The sequence below is a fragment of the Phoenix dactylifera genome, chromosome 4 (assembly GCF_009389715.1).
Source record: "Phoenix dactylifera cultivar Barhee BC4 chromosome 4, palm_55x_up_171113_PBpolish2nd_filt_p, whole genome shotgun sequence".
Lineage (NCBI taxonomy): Eukaryota > Viridiplantae > Streptophyta > Magnoliopsida > Arecales > Arecaceae > Phoenix > Phoenix dactylifera.
Window position 1 is genome coordinate 3,025,432 of NC_052395.1, and position 25,372 is coordinate 3,050,803.

The window sequence follows — 25,372 nt, forward strand, 5'->3', positions numbered from 1 at the left end:
ATAACTCTCCAGAGCACGCCTAAGGAAGCGCCATCGGATCCTATCATATGCTCGCTCCATGTCTAGTTTTATAGCCATCAGGCTCTGCCGCTTCGAGGCCCGCTGAAGATTCCACATTATTTTTTGGGCTAACATAATGTTATCCGAGATATTTCTATCCCACATAAAAGCCCCCTGATCTTGGCAGATGATAGTCAGCAACAGGGGTTTCACCCTGCCCACTAGGATTCTAGCTACTACCTTGTACAGGGTTGTACACATACTGATTGGCCTAAAATGGCTAGGCTCTGTATCATCCTGGCATTTCGGGATCTGGGTGATGTAGGTAGCCTTCCAGTCCTCCACCATCACTGCCCAACTGAAAAAGTACTGTACCGCATCGACCATTGATCTCTGAATAATACACCAATATCTCCAAAAGAAAAAGAGAGGAAACCCGTCTGGTCCCAGGGCCTTGTCCTCCGCTAGGGACCAGATCGCCTCCTACACCTCCCTCTCCGAAATAGGTCGAACCAAAGCCTCATTTTCTACATCACCTATCCCAAAATCTGGTCTCGGGAGTTGACCAGTGTCTGTAGAGTCCCCCTCCTCCATCCATCTGGATTTGAAGAAGTCGAGTAACATCCTATTGACTGCCGACTCACCCTCCACCCACTGACTCGTTTCATCTTGCAACGACCAGACCATACTTCGCTGCCTTCTGATCACCATCAACCGGTAGAAAAATCGGATGTTCCGATCCCCCTCATTGACCCACTATATCTTGGATTTTTGTCTCTAGAAGACCTCCTGCAGTCGCAAGAGTGAGTGATGAGTGGCGAGAAGTCCCCGTAGACCAACCATATCAGGCAACAGGAGCTCACCCCTCCACCCCCCCGATCCTCTCTTCCTTGCCAATCAACAATCACGGCCTCCACCTCCTATAACCTTCGGAAGATGTTGCCCACAACCCCCCTATTCCATCGGTGAAGTCGCCTCTTGGTAAGCTCCAACTTACATGAAGCCCCCTGCATAGCATCACCACGAACCGGCAGGGCCCAAGCCACCCTAACAATATCTCAAGATTGGGGGTAAGACAACCAGATCTTTTCAAAACGAAAGGGGGAATGGTGGCTAGAGCTCGATGCTGTAGTAATTAGCAACGGACAGTGGTCCGATGCTATCCGAGATAGGTGCCTCACATGGTAGGTAGAAAACCGAAGAACCCACTTTGGAGATGTCATGGCCCTATCAATCCTTTGCCGGTCTGATTATTACACCACATGAAATGTGGCCTGATATAGCCAAGGTCCACTAGACTATTCCGCGACACCCAGTCCTGAAATTCCTGCCTATCCACTGAATCAATGAAAGCCCCCCCCCCCCCCCCCCCCCCTCCGTGGCCCAAAATGCAATTGAAGTCACCTACTACAGCAATCGAGATGTCCTGGGAGACCAAGCTGGTAATCTCATCCCATAGCACTCTTCTTACCTTGTAGTTCGTGCTTGCGTAAACACCACAGAGCACCCATGCTTCAACAAGTTAGAGGAGGGTAATTTTCTCATCGTTGGTTCCTGCCGCTGGACCGGTAACGATAGCTAGCTGCAGCCCCTCGCAGGATAATTATATATAGGACACATGCAGCAAGGATAAAAAAGGGAAGGAGATAGTGGATCTTCGTGTGTTAGACCATGAGAGTGGTGAGGAAAGAAGGCAAGAGACCCACCGACACCAGTCTGCACCTAAGCCTCGCTTCACGAGTAGCGTGAGGAGGAAATTCCGATTGACCTTATGAGAGGTTTTCAAAGTCGAAGTTTTAAAAGCAATCCATCCACGTTGGCGGCTTTGCAGACTGTGATCACTTCATGCACATAGACATCCTGTTGCTTAAGATAAGAGTACAGCCCACTTCATTGGAAAGGCTACAGACTCTACTGCAGTTTGTCAAATAAGGACTTGAAAAATGCTGTAGTTCAAAAGTTATCTGTCTGATTTATCAATTCTCCATGATTGTCCTATCTTGTGAAGGTTGGAGGTGCTGCAATCTCCCATCTTTGAGCTACTGCATTCTTGAACACTGGCGCCAGTACGTTTCTTCTTGAGAGGCCAAGGCTTCTAAGTTTGCTTTCAAGGAGACTCTTTTGTTCCTTCAACATACCTCAAAACATGCCTGTACAGGAGATGACACGTTGGGACACCAGTATTAGTACTCCGGAAAGTGCTTTACTTCCATCTGTAAGAAGATCGAAACCACCCGGCAAGTATTAGACAATTATTTTTTTTCTTCTTTTCCTCTCTTTTTTTCCGAACTGTTGCCCCCTATGCCTGGGCCAAAGCAGCTGGCGGACGCACCCCATAGCGTCATAGCTCAACCCGCAGGTCCCTGGCACCAATGGATGGTAACGTAGGTAAGATCAGAACAGGGCTGGGTTCCGTGGTAAAGAGAACTCAGGTAATCAAAAACAGCTCCCGATTTGGGAAGCAGGGCTGCCTCGCATGGCACAGAGAACCCTGCAGCGGCGAGACCCCAGATTTCCCGTTATATAACACTATAGTTTACTAATTAATTTTGGTTTCGGAGCCAGGCTTTGTTCAGAGTAACAACCAGTACACAGAAGACAGGAATCAGAGCTGAAATTGTAATTGATTGGATCGGCCAGGGATATGATGTCCACGAACACTTGATAATTTAAGTTTCCTGTGTGATAATTGCATTGCATAAGACAAGATAATACATCGCAGAAACAATACAAAACAGATCTTTTACACAGCTGGGGAATGGCAACGGATGCCAATGCAAAGGCGCCATAAGCTGATTCTTAATAGCTGGATTGTTTGGCAAACAGTTCATGCGTACTTAATCCATGCCTTGGCAGCAAAACGTGCAAAGATGGCTCCCAAATTCTGATATGACATCCACCAGACCTCCATAGCCACCAACTGCGACAACCTGAACAGCAAAAAAAAGAGCCACATCAGTCTTCTGCAGCAGGTATTAGCGTACTAAATTTGTCCTGATTTCAAAGATTCGAGTAGGAAAAGTAATTTTAATGTTTTCTCCCTCCATATTCCTCTCCCAATCAATCAGCCAGATGCCAATGATGAGGTAAGGATCATTTCATCTTCATGCTGACAATTTGGAAAATGTCACGGAAGTAACTGAGTTACACATGCCAAAATCATATTACAACAGGGTTTTCAGAATGCAGTTGCCATATGATGATTAAAGATCAGGCTATAGATAACTGAAAAGGAAAGGGCAAAAAAACTGCTCTATGAGCAAGATTGTAACCAACCGTGGCTATCAAATATTGAATATCTAAAAGCACTGGTAGAAAAAGGTTGCAGTTGCAGGCGTAAAACCACTTTACAGATTTTCCCATATATAGAGTATAAAGTAAATAGAAAACTTGTAATTCTAAATAAATTTGATCCTTTAAAATAAAATCTAAGAAACCATAATCGTATCCAAATTCTCTAGAGTTTATAATATTCAGTTGCTAAGCATAATAAGCGACGCATATCTAAACTTGCATCTCACATGTTCTTTTAACTTGAGAAGAGAAGCCCTGAGGTTCTTTGTTCAGCAAACTTTTCAGATAATATATAATGAGAAATGCATATATGAACTTGCATCTCAAATGCACCACTAGATATGTAGCATATGCATGCATATACTCCCCCCCGCCAGAGGTGTGCTAAAAACCGGCCGAACCATGAACACGACCCGAGTAGGTCTCTTCGATTCAGTTTATATTGTTTTTTTTTTTAATTCCGTTTGGTCTCGATATAAGAGTCTTGAATCAAAAAAAATCGCTTCAATTTCGGTTTGAGTTTTTAGAAAATTGATTCAAACCGATTTGACCTGACCCATATGTGTCTCTATATATATGACTTAGCCCAACCCATTTAGTCAACATCAACTCTATATAAAATAGAATTTTTATGTTTAGACTTAGCCCAGCTCATTTTGTCCCCAACCCACTGAACATTAACCCAATAAACCGAACCAAATTGAGCCGAATTTCTTGGGTCAATTTAAAGCGATTTTTGTAGATGGTTTGGTCGGTTTCGGTTTCGATTTTAGAAAACCATTTTAAATTAGTTCAATTTCGGATATATATCTCTGACCCAACCTGTGGACATGCCTACCCCCCACTACATGTGCACACAAGCGAGCGGGAGACGGGGGGAGAGGGGGGAGAGTGAGTGGGTGAGTGAGAGAGAGAGAGGGAGAGAGAAAGAGGGTTGCGCATATTGTATGGAAAGGGATTAAAACTAGCTAAATTATGAGAAACTAGTGATAACTTAATAGACAATTTCACTTGCTCTATTGATAGACTAGTCAAGCATGACCTTCGAAGAAACTGACCTTCGAAGAAACTTTACCGCTTGGCAATAACTAAATCAAAAGAATTTTGATAACTATGAACACCATTTTCATTGTCTTACAGCGAGTCATGGATCTATGAACATCTTACCTATAACACTTGGTTTCAGATATCATAAAACAACAAAAGTACCTATATACTCTTTTAAATACCAATCTTTACAGGTCCCCGATCAGATCGCCAACACCATAACCATATATGTACCCCCTCAATCATATATATAACACCAAAAGTGCATTGCCCATCTAACCACAAGATTATTTCAACACCAGTGCAAGATTAAACTGTAAAACCGATCAGATGGATTTCCCTTCCTGCCAAGTATCTTCCAAGTTCTATACTAGGCTCTGTGCTATTTCATCCTGAGATTTAGCATCAAGACTCGGGTATTTAGTAATTTACATTGGCTCTTTGATAAGGATGAGCCTTGGTCCAATGATAAGGTTGTTCCATTTTGACCGAGAGGTCATGAGCTCGAAATGCAGAAACAACCACTCCAAATGTGGGGATAAGGCTGCGTATATCTAACCCTCCCCATAATGGCAAGAGTCTCACTGCCCTTTTTTTATGTTAGCGCTTAGATATATTGCACTTACTGCTCGATAAAAGAGCCAGTATTACCAATTTGAATTAAATACGATGGGAACTTGCTAATTAATAAAATCGGTCTATTGAACACAATTTAGTTCTCTTAATTTTTTTTATTTCTTTTTTAGTCATGTCCGTCTTGTTCACCATGATTCATAGGTCATTTGCCCATTTAATAAGCTATCAAAAGCAAAAGCTATAAATTAAATGCTTTGGATTGTCAAATGATAAATCCAATGATAGGAACAAAGAGATGATTTGCTCTGTTTCATGTCTAGTTCATTCATTTCAAACAGCCAACATCATTCACTAGTTATTTGGCACATGCCTTGCACGTGCAGAGCCAGCTACAAATTACATTCAGATAGAACCATAACCATAACCATAATCATCTAGCCCTTTCTAATCTGTTTAAAATCGGCTTTAAGGATCCTCATTCATCAAGTATTCCTATTTAGGGCCTTCTCAATATTATTCCAAGTTGCTCCATATCCTTCCTGACAACCTCCATCCATGTTACATCGGGTCTTCCCCTTCGTTTCTTACACTTCACAAATCTTACTAGAGTCTCCTCATATCTTCACAAATCTTACTAGAGTCTCCTCATGACGTCTTAGTCTATTTTCAATTCATTTGTTCATAATTTGTGCAAATGCTATAGCTCCTCTAGTTTTAACACAACCATATTAACATTCTCATTTCTACTATACTCAACTTATTTTCATATATTTTCTTTATTGCGAGTACTCTGAGATATTCGACATGGCAGGCCTAATTGTTGTTCTATAAAATTCTCAAGTCCCCAAGATGTGCACCTATAACATAATATTTTTGATGCATCTATCAACTTCATCCAACCAACTTTAATCCTATTATATATATCTTCATCCATCTCCCTATTATTTTGTACTATAGAACCTAAGTAACGAAATGATCACTTTGTGATATCTTGTGTGATATCACATTTCATTTCCATACTGCCTTCGTTTTACTAATATTTAAGAACTTATCCTCCAACTTTTCCACTTCAATAAGTCCAATTTAGCATCAATCAATGTACTGCAACAGATATGGGCTTAGTACTGAATCTTGATGCAAGTGTACAGTAACCGGTAATACAATCAATGTACTGCAACAACTCCTAACACTTGTCAACACTCTAGTATAAATTCCTCGATAATTTCAATATACTGTTTACGTACATTATTCCTTCTTAAAGGCCACCAAATTACCTTTTCTGGTACCCTGTCGTAAGCTTTTTCTAAGTCCATGAAGACCATATATAGACTCCTTTCTTTCTTCTTATATTTTCTATCAATTGTCTAAGTAAAAATATAGCCTTTATTGTAGACCTTTCAGGCATAAATCCAAATCGGTTATCTAAAATACTTGTTATTTTTCTTAATCCAAACCAGGTCACGTTTAGCATGTTGTTTATGGACAATGACCTAACCAACCTTTGCCTACTCACCAAAATCAAGTCAGCTTATGGCGCATCACATAAAGCAAGGGATGCCCTAATATTCATGCATATCACATTTGGATCCATTTCATAGTCACTGACATACTTTTATACTGACTGTCAATCTAAACCTTCACCTTTCTCATCCAGGCTAGGGACTAGACACTTAGAACATGAGTGTAATATAACATTAGTTAAAAATAGCTACTACACTGTAGGATCAAAATGTCCCAACATCCACATTGTTCGCCATTATAGTAGTTATACAATCTACTACCTTGCTGTCTTCATGAACTACATGCTTAGAATTTAATGTCCTTGAATAGAAGTATTGGAAAACTAGGCACATGTTGCTTGAGAATAGCAAGTAAAATGAACTTAAAAGAGCAATTCACTGACGAGACCCTAATTCCATTTGTTTGTGCAGTAGATTGTGTATAATTGTTGAAAGAGCAGTTTACAATATTCCTATTTATATCCCATTGATCATGTGTTTCTATATGGCAAACACACAGGACTACGACAAAATTTCAAATATCATTTTCAAAAATTATATGGATTGATGTGATCGCATCAACTATATTACTTTACCCAATCGCATACATGATACCACAACCATTGATGAAAAGCTCCTTCCTCTTATGTCTCATATGTTTGATTCCACTATTATCCTATTATAATGGCCTCAAGTTACTATCATCGATTGCTGTAACAAATTAGCTCTCATATTTGTCCAATTGGCATTTGAGTGATTGGTTTAGTTTTTTAAGAATATACCAGTGGTTGATAATCATGAATAGCTATCAGTTTATTATATAATTACCAATATAGAAAAAAGTAATTAAATAATTATTGTTACTTGGCTACCTGATGCATATAACATAACAAAGTGGTCTCAAAATCATTATGATAGTCATTATAACACCACAGAAACCTTTGTTATGAATTATGCATACACAAGCAAAGGGCATTTATAGATCTCATCATTCATATAAACTCTTTTAATGTCATATGATCCTTTGGTGAACCACTTGACACCACGTCTACGCCACATCCTAACCAACAGTGGCCAGGGATTATCACGTGCCAGCCACACAGTGGTGTTGGATAAGGCAATGATCATACAAGGTCAGCGGAACCATCCCAAACCGCCTAGTTCGGGGCGTCCCGAGCTATACCGGGCGCGGCCCGGGACGTTTCCGATGACGAAAATAAAAACGGCCCTGGAGGAGGAGAAGATGAAGGAAAAAGAGAAAAAGAAAGAGTGAGAAAGCAGGGGAGGGATGGAGAGGGAGAGGAAGAAAGAGAGAGGAAGGTCGAGGCCGGCCGGTGAAGGTCGGAGAGCCGCCGCGTAGAGGGAGCCGCGGAAGAGGGGCTCGCTCCGGTCCCCTGTTTCATTCGAAACAGGGCCTAAAGGGCCTCTTTATTTTTGGAGTTTTTAAGTGAAAGTCGGCAAACCCATTACTGACTTCACTTAATTCTTTTTAGTTGGCACTTAACTTTTTAAATATAAAAAAAAGTAAAGTCGGCAATTGGTTTGCCGACTCACTTAAAAAACTCAAAAATAAAAGAGCCTCCTCCAGCCCCTGTTTCGTTCTGACGCGGCTTCCCGGCGGCTCTCCGACCCTCTGCTAGCTCTCCGCCGGCCTCCCCCTTCTCTCTCTTTTCCTCTCTCGTTCTCCCTCCCCTGCCTCTTTTACTATGTCAGTACAGGTCCGACACGACACGGCATAGGTCCATACCGACTCGTGCAACCAGACAACTGGTACGGTGCCCGGTACTGGTTCCGCCGACTCTGGATCACAGGATCTCGAACCAAGTACCCAAAATCAACGGATGAAGTGAGCTAATAACTAAGAGGATGAAGAAACAAATGTACTTATACAATGCCCGAAATGCCAAAAAGAAGAAACATCAGCCAAGATAGGCCGAGTAGCCGCTGAAAGCATAGACTGGGCAAGGACCAACCGTATCAAACCTGAGGTCGATCAGGTATGATGACTTATGGAGATTTGCCCACAGTGAGGGATTGTGATATGGTACAAAGCAAAGTTTGTCGTCTCGATATCAAACTCCGTATTAGTACCATCCTATTACATTATCGGTGCGCAGTACGATACGAAATAACGAGGCATACTGAGTGTCAATACAATACAAGACTGTGTACTGATTCAGTACCGATACGTTACAATACGCTCAATATAGTATAGTACCAACCGATAAAGCAAATATTAGTATAGAACATAACAGTTACCAAGATGTGGAAAGTGGAGAGCAGTTGGCTCCATCTACAGGAACTATCAAGGAGAGGTGGAGGGTAGGCATGGACAAGTGTCGACGCTAGAAGTAGACGGTTATCTGGCCATTTATAATGTGATGTACAAATACTAGAATGTAATTCTAAAGGATCTTTAGCTGATCAAACATCTATCATTTCATTTATCTTTACTTATGTTGGCATTTACCTTTATTTACCTTAATTTATCTTAGACTACCTTGCTTTATCCTTGTTTATCTTCAACCTGCAGTTCTTAGCTTAGATTTGTCGCCCCGGTTACCTCCTCCTCCAAGAAGGTGATGCCTCGGTATTGAAAGTCTTTAAAACTCAATGCATTAGGACCCATGCTACCATCCTTACCTCTTTCCAATTTTAGACATTGGTGGCACACCTGCGCAATAGTACAACCTGGCCAGAGACTCATACCTTTTCGCCCAATGGAAAAGAACGCCAACACACCCACACCTTAGGGCATGTGTAACTCATAACACACATTGTAGGTGCATATTCATCATGCTTCTTTTTAACTATGTTAATGAATCTCTTCAATTTATTAAATTTGAAAACAAAATCTAATATTAAAGGAGAGCCACTTTTGATTATTTGTTTTGGACGGAAACAAAGCCATCCAAGTTTTTCTTTTTCTTCTTCCTTTTTTTTGGTAATTGATCATCCATCTTCTCTTAGAAAGCAAAAACATTGTACATTTGCAAGATTAGAAAATGGAGAAGATAGAAAAAGTTTTTTTAAAAAAAGAAATAACAAGAAAAGGGATAAAACATCAACCTCCAAATTTTGCAAGAGACATCACAAAGGGAATGAAAACATGGATAGGCTTTTAAGTTCACCATATAAGACAATTTTTTTTATTCATGATTTTAGTACCAACTGAAAAATAATCTTTAAATTATAATAAATAAGTTTTTTGCTATTTGTTATTAGTAGTTCTAATAGTGACTAGTATTTCATTCCCAGATCATTAAAAGGTTATTTTTTTCACTATAACATGTTCATGTAATGGTTTGAAGGTAATGTATTATTTGGCAAAATAAGCATTACTAAAACAGTGGCATTAACAAATGCTCAATATGAAAAAGACTCATTTTCTTAATTTTTCTCAACCTTGAGACTTGCATACTAAAGAGTCATGCTTGGGGGGGTCATGCGACTAATATATGGTTGGTTTAAATATCAAAGCTCGCAGAACTTATGTTGGTAGTCATGCAGAATTTTAACCCCAAGGCTGAAATAAAGGCATTATTCCGTTACGATGGATGCCCACCAAAATCGTCATCAATCCACATAATGGTCATAATAGCTATTTTCCGCCCTATCTTGTATCATTATAAGTTACTTAAAATCAAAATAATATTTGTTATAATGACCATTAGATAGCAATAGTGTTATTATTTTTTATTATAATGCACATTATTTTTGTTATAATGTTGTCATAACAGTCACTGTAATCGTAACTGTTTTAATACAACAAAAATATCAAAAGTAACTTTTCAGGCAAATAACAGCCACTGTAGCTGTTATAACTGTTTCAGTGGGTTTCCCTTTGAAACATTGCCGTTTTTGTTTGATAAAAATATATTTTTCTCAGATGGTACATTTTTTTGGAGAGAAATTTTGGAAAAAAGTTGAGCTTTGAAAATATTATTTTATCAAGAGAACAGTACACATACCACATATGGTTGTTTGTTTATAACAAAAACCAGTATAACATACGCCAAATATAAGCTGTTATAGAATCTATCGTATGCATAATATGTAAAGGAGGCCAAAAACAGTTACAAGGGTGCAATATTTAAAGCAAGTTTCAGACAGAATTGGTTGGGCTAGATGCAATTTCCTGAAGATAGACATGTAGAGTGCAAGGGACGAGAGGGATTTCCCCTCTTCCTTTCCTTGTTATTGTCTGCTGATTGTTGGCAGTCCCTACCAAGTGCCCCATGCAAAACCCAAACCATAGGCCAAGAGGTGGGGGCTGCTGGTTGGAACAGACTGAATAGGAAGCACCAAATAGGATGACAGCTACCACTTTTATGTATAGGTTATAGAACAACCTCAATATAAATTTAGATATTGAAAATCTTAATCTTTTAAACCCTAAATACAATAAAGATGAGATGTAATGCAGCTTTAAAAAGTCTTTAAAAAGCCCTTCGTTCTGAAAAAAACATACATCTATTTCTTTCTCAATGGATAAATTATGATGCGAAACATGTTTAGATTTCCTCATCAGCTGTTTTCAATTGAGTTGGGTCTAAAAAGATTCGTTGTCAATTCAATATGGTAAACCTTCAATGAACTCTAGCAATATGTGCAACTATACCAGCAATATTTTTCTACACAAGTTAAAGCCCTGTTCGGATATTCCCGCAGGATTAGGCTGAGAATCCTGCAGGAATCAGGCCTATTGGCCTGTTACCTCACATCTTCTAAGAGCCTGCCCAAATCCTAGCCCTTGAGCTGCAGGAAGAAGAAAAAAGACCTCCATAGATCTTTTTTTTTCCCTTCCCACAGCATTTGGGCTGGGAGGTGTCTGGTTGATAGAGCTATGCTTAATGAGCAGCCCAATCCACGAATCCTTCAGGATTTTCAGCCCAATCCTATTGGAATATCCAAACAGGCCCTAAATAGAATATCTAAACTGTTCAAAGAAAAAGTTATCTTTCATTGCGAAATACAAGAATATAATTGATCCACTCTTTAAGGGTTCAGCAAATGACATTTTGGGAGTTCTGCATATAAATGAGAGCCAACAGAACAGCAGCAGAATAATTTAGAGACAAATGATACATCAGCTTTCACCAAGGTTTTGCCAACAAAACTAATATTTAATACAGCAATTAATTAAGATGTAAATGCTATCTTTCAGACTATAGAAGAGGTTTCTTGATTATCTTTTCTTTTGGCCAAAAATATCTGTAATTTGCACAGACAACAGATGATGCAATCAGCCAGGATTGTTCATGGAAATGTACAGCTGATAAGAAATAACCTAGGCATAAAAACTTTGCAAGATATGCCTTATTCAGTTAGCAAAATATAGTCATATATGGCAGAATGTTGTGTTCTTAATTATGAGATGGAATGATATTTTAGAACTTAGTAAAGTGGAGGAGGAAATGAAGCATACTCCAGAAGGATGAAGGGAGACAGAAAATGCTGACTGCGGGGCACATTTTATTTGTGAAAGAACCACTCCATAAATTCCGAAACGTGTAAGTACAGGTTCAGAACCAACCGTGAGAACCTGAAAAGAACCAAAGGAAAATTTTGACAGTAGCACTTTAAGAAAAAAATATGGGAACTAAAATTGCCGCACAAATTATATAATATCATTTATCCAAGAAAAAAAAAGAGCAGGAAAAAAAAGAATGAATACAAATCATGCGAAAACTCACAGTTCAAGCAAATAAGCAAAGACTGAAAATAGATACAAGCATAATAGTAAAAAATAAATCTCCCATATCAGGCATCCTAAGAAACCTGTGAAAAAAATATAAACTTATTGGCAATATTAATAAAGAACCACTAAATTACAGAGTTTTGTATCCTTTATCTGCAGCATCCAGCTTTCAAGTTTTATCGAGTTTGTGCTTCCAATTTAGATGGGTCTAAGATAGCCTTTGTCATTCTTGAGACTTTTTTTTGCTGTTATATTCTAATTATCCCCAGAAAAAAGTACCATCTTTGTGTGAAGTTTCCTGGATAGACTTAACCAAAATAATTGGGCCAGATTAAAGGATTACTTAGGATTTTTATATGATTTTGTTTTATTTTCTTATCTCCGTGGAATCTAAATGACTAACATATCTAAAGTTCCTGGGAGTGGGTATTCAGCTGAAATAGTTAAAGGCAGAACGAATTCTAAAATTAGACATGGGGCAACAATTTAGAAAGACGCACATATTTTCGAAAAATGAGAGAGAAACTACAACCAATTATGACACATTTAACAAACCAGCCCAATGTCATTTAGTCCTTTATACTGTTCTTTTCTCTTTCTTATGGACCCTATGATCATTTCAAAATTTTTAACATGTAATTAAATTTTTATTACTTAGAAAACAATCAATCAGAAAAAGTATCTTGGTTCAGATGCTAACTTCGACTCTATGTTTTTTGACAAATTCATAGTCACGAGGCAAATTAACATTATATAGAAAGCAGTTGAAGGGAAATCTTAGGGCAGATTGCTAAGATCTAATCATAAGGTGATGGAGACCATCCCAAGTTTCAGTCTTATAATCAGCATTGATGACAGGAACCGACAAGCTTGTGGATGGATGAAGCTTGGACCGAGAGCCTCTATTGATGCATCAAGTCGTAGATTGAGCCAGATTTTATATCAAGTGTTGAGTTGATCTAGACAAATAATTTAGGATTTTCATCATTTTCTTTGTACTTTCATTATTTTATTCTATTTTAGCTATGTTCTGCTGTATTTTTAGTGTTTTTTGCACTGCCTACAATATGAACATATGTGGAGGGTTATTTTGGCTACGAAAGTTGAAACCATGGTCTTCCATACCGGTCCGTACCGGCCGATACAGGCCGGTATGTACCGGTCCGGCCTGAGACCGGTACCGAATCAGCGTGGAATCCGGTACCGGTAGTTTATTGTTGGAGAACCGGTTCGGACCAGTACGGGACCGGTTCGTACCGGTCCGGGCTACCACCGGTACGCCGACCGGTACCGGTACGGCGGACCTTGGTTGAAACCCTATCTATATTAGCCGGCCCCTCTTCTGTGCTTTTCTATGGTACTGTAAAGATAAAATTACATTCTTTTTGTCTCTCAAGTTCTCTTTTTAAGTCTTGAATTTTCCCCTTCATGCAACATGAAGACCAGTGTAGGGCCTTTCTGGAGTGATTCCAGGTCTGAATTTTCCTCTTCCCCTCCTCTCCTATATCTTCTCTCTCCTTCTTTGTTTCTTTTCCATTTAGTGCAATGGCTCTCCCTGTTTTCTTTGCTGAAACCCTAACCCTTAGCACACAAATGACTGGATGCCTGCTGCTAGTTGCATCTGCCTAAAACTGACATCAACCAGTCATCAACTTCTGGCAGCCGATCTTCCATCTATCTTGTTACAGCGCTACTATTATACTACTGCCTGGGGAAGGTCACAACTGGGCTGATATCTGAGTTTTCCGCACGAGGTTGTTCAGGCTGCAAGATTGTCATGTAGATTCAGATCACGACACAAAGGAGCCTTCAAGGATGTTGATGCATATAGCATTCTAACTATCTTGAAACTTTTGGGAACATGCTGAAATCTGTATACTTATAGGCCTCTTGCAACTTTTATTTTCTGATTTGATCTCAGCTGAATGCCATACTTGGTGCATACATATTTTACATCATTCCTGGGTTAGTTTGGAAGACTATTTTGCATGTTACTGCAATGTCATTTCTATTTTTCTTAATTAGATCATGCAATTTTGATCTAGGATCACTTAGTCTCCTATATTTACGGTTTTTCCTAGGTTTAGCTTTCAGATTTATTCATATCGCTTGCTGTTTTGCATTGGAATCATATTAAGATAGCATTTAGAGTCTTCCCCTAGGTTGTCCTGTGTCCCAGAGAACCACAGGATCCACATGCAAAAATGATCTTTCTCAACCCTAAATCTAATAATCATCCTCGTGTCTGTGAAAGTTCATAAAGTAATACATATTATTTTATATAACCTGAGCCACAGACAGATGATAATGTTGAGGTAGATCTGTGGCAACATAAGCAAAAGAAAGTTGCAATGAAATATGTTTGAGGATAAAGCAGCCAGGTGATGTTCCAAACGAGAAAACCAAAATGGAAGTTGCTAAAAGATTTGATAAAGTTTTTCATAAGCATACAATAGTGACAAAATAGCTACAAGGATCTATAAAGCAGATGGAAATTTGATGCAATGGGGATTGTAAATTATGGTCATGTACCAATTTTTTCAGATCGAAATAATTTGTGATGGGAATAGGACAGTGAAACTATGGCATTAATGAGCTAAAACCATGCATAAGTTATAATGATACAAATTAGAATTTTTTTTTTTTTTTTGGGGGGGGGGGGGGGTGTGTGGAGGGGGGGCCTCTTCCGAGGGTGAAGATCGACGGTCTGGTCGAACACAGCTATCTCGCTCTCCTCTATTGATCGAGACCAGCTTCAGCCACTATTGCTGGGGGGTGGGGGGGAGGGTGCACATTGGAAGATAGCCAAGAAGGCTAATCCAGAAAAAGATGGGAAAATTGCCGAGGAATATAAAACTCTACAGCTATTAAAGAAAAAGAAAAAAAAAAGAGAGGAAAAAAAATTATGGTTGTTATTGCAAATGGCCTACAAACATTGGTAAATTGGTTCCTATAGCTAATCATGTAAATGTCCATTGAGGTCAACTTAAGCAATTATTATGAACTAGATATAAAAGAGATGTGCTTTATGAATGACATTCTCATGGATTTAAAAACTTACCTGGTTATCCTGAAACAATAAGTCTTGCACAGGGGCACAACTATCACTGCTAAAGATGCATTCACAAGATAACAGACTCCAAACTGATAATCCACTACCAGTGCCACAAGCCTGGAAGGGGAAAAACAATCAAAGTACTCTGAGTTGCCTTAATCATTGAAAAAGGGGACAAAAAATTAAAGCATAGTCTAGAGTTTAAATATAGAAAATAAAAGGCAAAAAAATAACAAACAAATCTTAATATGACAACATGCATTCTTTTGAGCTTGAATGTCCTCTGACATATTGAGTTGTATACCTAAATATTTGGTTCTTGCAAAAATCAATTAATATAAAACAAATATGTAAAAGAATAAAATGAATTGGATTGAGATATGACTATAAAACATCATTTAAATGATTGTAGCATCATCTTTTGACAAGTATGTGCATTAGCAACATCAACTTATGAGGAAGTCCAGACATAAGCTGCAAGATGATTAATCACGCAGAGGTCCTAATTAAGATTAGCATGATACATCCTTCCCTAGACGGTTACGTAAAAGTAATCACATCAGCAACTTCAGTTATTTTCTGTAAAGAACTGAGAATAAATCACTGCTCAAAATGATAAATGTTCCTATTAAATTAAATGTCTGATATTATTCTAAGGTGAAGACAGTAGTTCGATAAAAAAGGAGAAAAGGAATATGATCTACCCTGTACTCCTTAACATGTTTTTCAAAGCAACATGGGTAGTTATCAAATTTGTCAAATGCATTGGCTAGTCTAAAACAGCTATGTACTTGGGCTATGGAGTTGATACTGTTTGGGTGGAAGCATGGCCACCCAAAAGTGGCATAAAGTAAACATCTTATAAAAGACTTTCAGTTGTCATGCAGATCAATCTCACAAGTGACTAAGGCACTATTGTACGAAGCTAGAGTGACTTGGAAAATTTAAGAGCAACTCTCAGATTGCTTTCAAAAAAATCATCTTTTTAAGGACAAACAACTTTGAGATCATTAATTTCTTTTGTCGGCCAATGAAACAAAAAGAATTAGTTTTATTAACTCAATCTAACACAAATTATAAAACAAGCAATTCAAAGGGAACTGCTAGTGATATATGTCATCATGGCAAAATACATTACCAGCCAACTTTCGCTCGAATCAATGGCAACACTACTGACCCATGAATGCTCCTTTAACTTACGGTTCTTTTCTGGATATATAATTCGAGTACATGATCCACTTCTACAATCTACAATTAAAATCATAAAAGATGCATAAATTAGCATATCTGGATACACAGACACATAAATGACCATAGATACACACATTCATGTGGTTGTGTTTGCATGTCATATCTGGGACATATCTTTTAAGCACAAAAATACTTGTAAAATTACACCACAAGAATTAATGGTCGGAAAGACTAAGATGATCCTTCTTTAACAATATATACTGGATAAAACATCTAAGCTAAAAAAAATGAAGCAAAAGTAATAAAGGTTTACAAGTACAAAAAAAAAAAGACTCATAAGAAGCATTAAATTTGAAGAATTTTAAACACCAAGAAAAACATATCAGTACATGTTAATTAATTCATGATATAGAACCCATTGTTTAGGCCAGGCCTGTCTAGGTCTTGCAAGGCAGTAGAATGGCATATGTTGGATCGTTGATGTTGTACACTTTTAGAGAAAATAACTTCTTGATGGAATCCTCCTCTATAAGAAATAAGACAGAATTTACACCAAAAGAAATGGTGGTTGGATGAAGTGGAGTCGTGCATCTGGATTATTATGTAATAAACACACTCTTCTAAATAGAAGAATTGGTTTAGATATGGGTGAGAGCAGTGAGGGCTTAAGCGATCGAAGTGACCTAACCTGGCTCCATCTAGAAGGGCCCTCGGTCATCTATGTCGTACAAACCTGGGAGACTTACAAGAAAATTTTATAGAACAACAGCAAGGAAAACAAATTGAGTGTGGCAAAAATAAGAATATTAAAATGGATGTGAAGTAAAACTAGAAATGGTAGATTAAAAAATGAATACATCATAAATTAAGGACAAAGCGATGGAAATCAATTTAGGTGGTATGGGCATATATAGCAAAGATCTAAGGAGGCTCATATAAGGAGAAATACTTTAGTTTGTATTCCAAGTTGGAAAAAAAGAAAAGGAAGACCTAAATTAACATGGATGGAAGTTATGAGGATGGGTATGGGAAAACTTGGAATAATGTTAGAGGTAGCCTTAGTTGGCAAATGAGAATCCATAAAGCCATTCCCAAATAGTTGGGAAAAGACCAGATGATTATGATTATGATCACCTTCGTTTAGCTTTATTGTCTCCAAGACGTGCACGATCTTCTTTGTGGTCATGTGATCTTAAAGGGGACTGTCAAGAGTTGCATCTGGACATGCTTGTTTGGTTCTTTCCATTTGAAGTTAAGAATAGAAAAAGTTTAAGTTTAAATTAGACTGGGAAATCAACAGGACTGGCATCAACTCTCCAAGAAAAGAGACTTTTTCAAGATCTTATTTAATCATTTAACCAGTACAGACTTTGCTCAACAAAGATTATAACAACAGCAACAGCAAACAGTATAATATTATTTATAGCTCACCCCATATTCGTGTTGTTCCATCCTCCGAACCTGTTATGATCTGAAACAAGTAAAAAATGAAACCTGAATAAAAAAATCTAGCAAAAAAGAAAGACATTTAATGCATTATGAGGAATATTCAATTAACTGCGCTAATATGGTTTATGCAGAAGGTACTGTTATAACACTGCTTAATCAATGAAAATTGCAAAGATTGCTTGCCACTCATATGCACATGACCTACGAACAGAGCAAGCTCCAAAGTTGTGAGCGGACTGGAGACAAATGGGCTTATTTCTTAATAATTGGTCAGGCTATAGTGATGGGCTAGCCGGTTGGAGTTTTCTAGGTTATTTGTACCTTAGTTGGCTGAACAAAGACTGCACGCCGGCCACTAAACTAGTTGAAAGCATTAACTTCTTGCAAGTAATCCAATAGTTACTTATATTTAACTCATAGGGCACAGGAAATATCAAAAGAACTTGTTTCATTATTGTCGTAAGTTTATAGGAATCAATTCCTTATACATCTAACAATTTTTTGTGAATAAGCAAAATAAATTCTTTGTATTCTTCCAAATAATTTGTTATCTATGTGCTAAATAGATCTTTTCTTTTAATTGTCTCTCCTAATCTTATCTGTACTGCACCCTTTTCCGTTCACCAACATTTTTATGAACATATTTTTCTTAACTCACACCATGGAATGTAACTTGGAATGCAGTTTGGGTAATTTATGCAGTAAATATGAAAGCAAGAGAAGACGAACTAACCTGATTGCTTGACTTACGAGCAGTGATACAATGCAAGTAATCTGAATGCCCCCTGAAGACCATTTTCCTTTTCCTAGTCTCCTACAGTGGTAAGAGGACATACAACATCATAATGGTATCATTGCAAGAGGAAAGAACAAAATCCTACTATAAGAAATTTTAAAAAAAGGGGCGCTTTTGCTAATCTGTATATAACCATCTTAGAATTGGAAATTTAACCTAATCTATTTACCTTGACTAAATACATACCACATCCCAACAATATGCACAAGCATCACCAGCAGCTGAGTAAATGGATCCTTCCTATTCAAGAAAGCAATGCATCACGTATACATGATAAAGCATATTGCCAACATAAAATTATTATTTCAACAACTTCTACAGTTACAAAATAATGCAAGTATGAAATCATGTTTTGGTGAATATGTCGAAATGGGATTTGGATAAAGAGTGAGAATAGCATGGGATTATAAAAACAGGACCATGGTGTGGTGTCTGTTTGCTTGAGACAAAGATCCTCCCTTTTTCTCTTAATGTGCAAGACAAATATAAAGGAAAACTTAGGTAGGAGCGATATGGTTAGTAGATCATAGACTATCTTTTTGGTAAGTGAAGATCACAAATTATCAATTGGAAAAGGGGAAGCACAAGATCATAGGACATTATCACAATGGATAGGGACGGGACTGGTTTAGTTCACTAACATTAGATGTGGTATTATAGGCTTTTATATACGCATGTAAGTTGGGTTTACTTTTCTTTTATAGATAACAAAAGTTTTGCCTTAGGCAGATTATCAAGTAAATTTACTTCCCTTCATCTCCTCTCCCCCTCTCTTTTTTCTTCTTATGTTCCTTAATGCATTCCCATGCATGTTCTTCTACGTTCTTTTTTTCCTCTACCATTCTCTGTTTGTCTTCATTAAATCATTCATTTTGTCTATCTTTCTTTTAGAAGAACAACTCTGTGCAGATTAAATTGTAGAATTCAATCACAAAACCTTGGTCTTTATCTTTAAATATCTTTGTAGCTCTGGAGCCTGTTACCCCTGGTTGATTTGAAGCTCTATAACTCAAATATTCTCCAGCTGGCTCAAAGCAAGAGATGTTGATCCAATCCATAGATAAACAGGTTAGAAACAGGCTGTATTCCCTACTACCTTACACCAAAAATGATTTAATATAATGTTTTCAGAAATTTACTATTAGGGTACATCTTTTTCACAATATCAACCAAGGTCGGCGGAACCGGTACCAGGCACCATACCGGTTCTCTGCCGGCACGAGTCAGTATGGGCCGTGTCGGGCCTGTACCAGCGGAGGAGACGGCATGCAGAGAGGAAAAGAGAGAGAGGGAGGAGAGAGAGGGAGAGAGGCCAGAGGAGGGTGCCGACTTTACTTAAAAATTCAAAATTTTTTAGGGTTGCGGCCTCCGCCGGCGTCCCACCCTCTTCCTCTCCCTCCCCCACTTGCTCTCTCTTTCCTTCTCCTTCTGCAGCTCTGGCAACAGATTTCGTTTCCGTTGTCGGAACCGTACCGGTGAGCCACGGGTACGGCTCGGGACGGCTGAAACTGCTCAGTTCAAGATAGTTCCGCCAACTCTAACCTCAACCCCTCTCCCCCCCTTCCCCTTTTCCAAGCCACATAGAATAAAAATAATTCATTATGGATAAATAGAGCAACTCTAAAACAATTACCTACCTGTTCATTAACTGCGATAGCATTGTTTTCGGGGATCGGAGAAAGAGCACCCCAAGGACCTCTACAATGTAGTATGAAGTTAGAAATTTAAAGCATAATGTAAAAAATAAGATAAAATAAAAGTTAAAGGTGAATATGGCATTGTAATTTCAACAAGAAAGCTTTGAAGTTTGAAGTAATCAGAAAGTATGTGAAAAGCATGATTATTTATGAAAAAACAATGCAATATGTTGTAGAACCAACATGGTGAAAATAAATATCCATGGTAAATTGTCAACCATGCAAAGAAGAATTTTGGGATTGGTATGTGAGTATTCGAATTTGGCCAGGTCGGCCCATAACATTAATGAACCAACCATGGTCATATCAACGTATAGAGTCAGGTTGTTTTGGGACCTCTAAAAAAACCGAATGCCAACTCAACCCTCTCTTAGCATACAAGCATCCATATACAATATGCATATAGATATATGTACAGGCAAGCATATGAACACATGAGTAAATAGACTAATAGAGATGCTTGAATCGTTGATTTGCAGGGTAGCTAGAAGATCAGTCACATTGGACAACTGGCTGGCTTGAGTTCGATACATGAATTCATGCAGAGTTAAGTGACTCCAGCCAAAATATTAAACAGGTCATGTCACAAACATGTCGGATCAAACTAAAATCAAGTAGTTTTTGGATCAGACATAAGGTGCTATCAGATTGGGTCAGGCCAAACCCGCCTCACCTCAACTCTTTCATTTGCATCCCCACTGCCCTGAAATTGTGAGTTCATATCGATAGAGAAGTTTTACATATTGTGATTAGATTTCATGCAAGCACATCACGTCGTAAGCTCATATATCATATATGTATCTAACTGCAATGAGCAGCACAGATAACCATAAGGTGTATTCCTTACTGGAACACAAATTCCTTAGGTACCTGGTAGATGCTCAGAAAGAAAAACCCAAAACAAAAAACATGTGATTAAAAAAAATATAGGCATGACCAGTGGTCATTCGGAAGAATGAAGATTGCACAAGATTATAATAAAATAAAATGTTTTTGTTAAGTTTTAAACATGCTTTGAAGACTGGATATGTTTTTTTGCAAAAAAACTTACTCATGTTGAGGGTTCACCAAATCAAGTAGTGGCTTCAAATCGTTTCCTGCAAAAAGAAAGAAACATAGGACATCAGCATTTACTTCAGAATAAGAATACCTGTCCATTCATATGCTAAATCAATGCAAGTTAGTATACAAGCATGAGCAAAAGAAGATAAGAATTTTTATGAGATAATTACCAGTAGAATTCTTTCTTGCCTTTCCCATATTTTACAGATGAAAGTAAACTTTATATAGAAAAGACATCCTACTGTAGAACAGAAAAGGGAAGATACAGGAACAAGAACCAACGTTAATGTATAATTGGAAAAAAAATGGGAGAAATAATAGAGACCATCCAAAACACTGATAGAGATATTCTTGGAGCCTAGATAGAATGACTTTAAATTTCAACAGACCTTGTTTTTGCCTCAATAGTGCCAGCAAATTTAAGGGAAATATAATTTAGAATCAGCATTCTGTATTCAGAATTAGTAGACAACACCTAAATGTACCAGGAGACGGACATTTACCTATGTCATCATTTCTATGTGTTGTGGATCTTAGAGCTACGTTGGTGCATGAGCATCAACTCTACTCACATAATGAAACAGTAAAAAAGTCTGTGCTTGGAATACCTTGCATACCCATGGAAAGATCAGAATTCAGTTCTTCAGTCCATTTCCATCCCCGTATCCGCCCATCATCACCACAACTGCATAAGATGGCAATGTAAGCTATTAACCATTTTAGATAACTTGCCATAATAGCCATAATTTGCACAAGAAATTATTATTCACTCGCCAAATGCAGATTCATAATGGAATGCAAAAATATAACATGTAAAAATATTTGCAATCAATTTCCAGGATGAAGAAACAACACTCTAATAGCAAGATTTTCAACCACACTTCTTATGTTAGCCAATGCAAGTAAGTATGACCTTAAACACCCACTGACGCTGAGGTTTCCAGGAAAGGATGAAAGCCAGCCACATTAGAGCCATTTTTCTACATTATTAATAACATAAGTAAGCTCAAGTGCAATCACAATGCACTAACAAAGACACCATGGAACTTACCAAGTCTATTGTAATATTCTTCACATAAAAAGGGTTGCAGATCCTAAAGTAAACAAACAGAAAATGCAATCTCTACTAGTGATAGTGTATAAACACACACATACATCTAATCTTAAAACAATTTCATGATGAAAGCATATTAGTACCTAATCATGCTAAAATCTTTTTAAAATCTATCCTATAACTAAAATATTTAGCAATAGGCACATGCATTGCACATGCATTATAACTAGTTTGTATATGTATAGAGTATGAGACTTGGTAACAATAAAGTCACAGGTTCAAAACATAAAAATAACCTCTTTGCACATGGGATAAGGCTATGTACATCTGACCCTCTCCAGATCCTGCAATGGCAAGAGCCTCATGCACTAGGCCGCCCTTTCTATGTGTCTATATGTCTAGATATGTATTTAACTTTGGTGCATAATTGCATGAGCCAGTACATGATTCTTGATAGCTAACTTATGCAACATCTCCACAAAACAGTTCTCATGCTTATCCAATCTCTAAGCAGCACTAGATCATTGTCTAGAGTGTAATGCAGCCCCCTATAAAGAACTTTTCAAATTTCCCATGGAAGATATATCATGAAATAAAAAGGTACAAATGTAGAATAAGCAAGCTCATGTTACCTAAGTAAATGTGTAACACTAGTAACTCAACGAAAAGCATTTATGCTCGACCATAATACAAACCTTAATAGCAAATATTCTTCTCCAACATGATAAAACTTCAAATCATATGCAGGACCCTTGTGTCCTTGAATCACCGAAAGTGGTTCCACCAACAAAAAATCAGGTACAGGCCTTCCATGAGAAAGAATAACATGTAAGATTAATTAACAAGAACAATTAAATCAGCATATATAAGGGGCGCCTCTTCAGTATTAACATGGAGGAGTGCAAATACATACTTCTCATCAATTTTCCTGTTAAAATGCATAAGCTGCATAAAATAGAAAGAGAAAAAATCAGTAACCATTGTCACAAAAAGCTGTTGTTTACTTCGAGCGCTAACACCTTAACATTTTAAAATTATAACATTGCTTTTACTTCTGAATCCTGATACATTAACTGTTCAACGATGTGATATAAAAAAAAAATTAAAAAGAAAAAAAAATAAGAATTGGGTAAAATATAGAGAAGAAAAGCGGTACTGATATCCCCCCAATAATTAGATACTCCCAAATGGGCGCATATCAATATACAATATGAAGAGACCTAGCAAACAAGAGCATGATTAACAAATCTCAGATCATGGTCTGCCGTACCACCCCATATCGAGCTGTACCGGAAGAAAACCAATACGAAACTTAACTTCAAGTTGGAACAAGCTCCGTACTGCCTCATACAGAGGTGTACCGGCCCGTACCGAGGCGTACCAAGATAAAAATTGAGAACATAGTCAAAAAGCTATTTTGGTACAGAGGTCTACCATACCGTACTGTATCATACTATATTGAACCAATAAGGTACCGATACGGTACTCAGTACCGAGATTGTGGACCTTATCCCAGCCCCAAGGTCCTAAAATACAAAAGTAGAAACATAGTAGTGAAGAACAAAATATTAAATGTCAAAGAGTTCGTGAAAGAATCAGATAGTGGACAAAAAAGGAACATATTAAAGTACCTATCTCTGGCTTCACATGTTCTTAGAGATCAAAAATTAGTTCTACTAAATATCATTTATGAGCTTAAAACAATCCAACTTTTCAAGATGTTAAGATAATTAGCAAGTGTTCCTAGAAAAAATCCTCCCCATGAAGCTTAATCTCAATCAGGTCCTTCATTTTTTATGCAGCACTTGGCAGTCAATGCCATTCTTTAATCCTTCAAGCAGGATTTTCTCTCTATCTTCCTTTTCTTTTGTGTTTGTCTCTACTCAGATGTAGTTATTGCAATATTTATGATTTCTCCAAATATTTACAGGTAAACTATATTGATACAAGCGCTACCCTTTTAGAACAGTAAATTTGTAACGTACTTGAAAGAAGAGCAATCAGACCATCATTGTTCTCGATAATTGTACCCTCCTTTCGCAAAATTAAGATTTTTATGAGAAAGAACCTATATGGAAGTAATAAGAAGATAATTTTTCGTTTGAGAATTCAATCAAACAAGTTACTTCCAAGAAAATCGTCATTACATCCAAGAAAAAAAAACAGTCATAAGTCTCAAGAACCACTAGATACTAATTTACAAGAAAATGATCAGCTACTTTCTCGAAGGTTCTACTTCTGCCACTCTTTCTTTTGATTCGTTTCAAAATTTATCAAGCCCATTGGCCAAACTCCCTTTGACTTTGTTTTTCTAGGAGATCGAGAAAGCCACGCCAAGAAAAGAACCTTCACCCCGGCATTCAATCGAACAAGTTCCGGATCAAGAAAGTACCTGAGTGACCGAGGAGATGCAGGCGGAGATGGAGTAGGACGCCAGAGATCCGTCGCTGGAGGCAACGATTAGGGTTTCCGGATTAGGGTTTAGCGAGGGGGCGAAGGCAGTCCGGAAAACGGTCCGATAGTGGAGCTCTCGCTCTCGAAGAATGCTCTTCCTGTAGCCCTCTTCGTCCCAATTCCTCGCGTCTCCTCCGCCTCCGCCTCCGCCTCCGCCTCCGCCGCGTCTCGCCATTTCCGGCATCGGTGGCCCCGAGCCCTGCGACTTTCGGCTTTATAACAAGGGGGGACAGGACTGATATAAAATACAAAAAGAAGGGGTCAGTTTGTTTTTCCTTTTTTTTTTTTTTTTGATGTAAACAGGAAGGCTGGAAGGCGTTATGTTGAGGGGATCGGATAGGTCACAAGGAAACCTAGTTAGGGACTTAATGCTAAATATATTAACTTTATGGACCCGGAGTTAATTTCGGCTGGACAACATTTGAAAATTGATAGTCCCTGCGCGAACAATAAAAACTGAAGTCGGCCAAAGTCGCGCCGGTTTAACATGACGTCAG

General features: G+C 38.0%; 1 protein-coding gene across 2 annotated transcripts; it reads right to left on the reverse strand.

Moving 5' to 3' along the window:
- Positions 1-2,607: 2,607 nt before the first annotated feature.
- LOC103712961 (THO complex subunit 6) lies at positions 2,608-25,150 on the reverse strand. Of its 2 annotated transcripts, none has more exons than XM_039125317.1 (13): positions 24,814-25,150; positions 23,335-23,366; positions 23,117-23,227; positions 21,985-22,052; positions 21,357-21,402; positions 20,246-20,306; positions 18,795-18,848; positions 18,546-18,626; positions 17,795-17,834; positions 16,311-16,420; positions 15,179-15,289; positions 11,845-11,961; positions 2,608-2,930 (listed from the first exon to the last, which is right to left on the reverse strand). In XM_039125317.1, exons 1-13 carry the CDS (start codon positions 25,057-25,059, stop codon positions 2,838-2,840), a joined length of 1,170 nt encoding a protein of 389 aa, XP_038981245.1. In that variant the 5' UTR covers positions 25,060-25,150; the 3' UTR covers positions 2,608-2,837. The 2 variants fall into 2 exon arrangements, with proteins under 2 accessions (XP_038981245.1, XP_008797904.2); XM_008799682.2 differs by having other exon boundaries at positions 21,976-22,052.
- Positions 25,151-25,372: the final 222 nt, after the last annotated feature.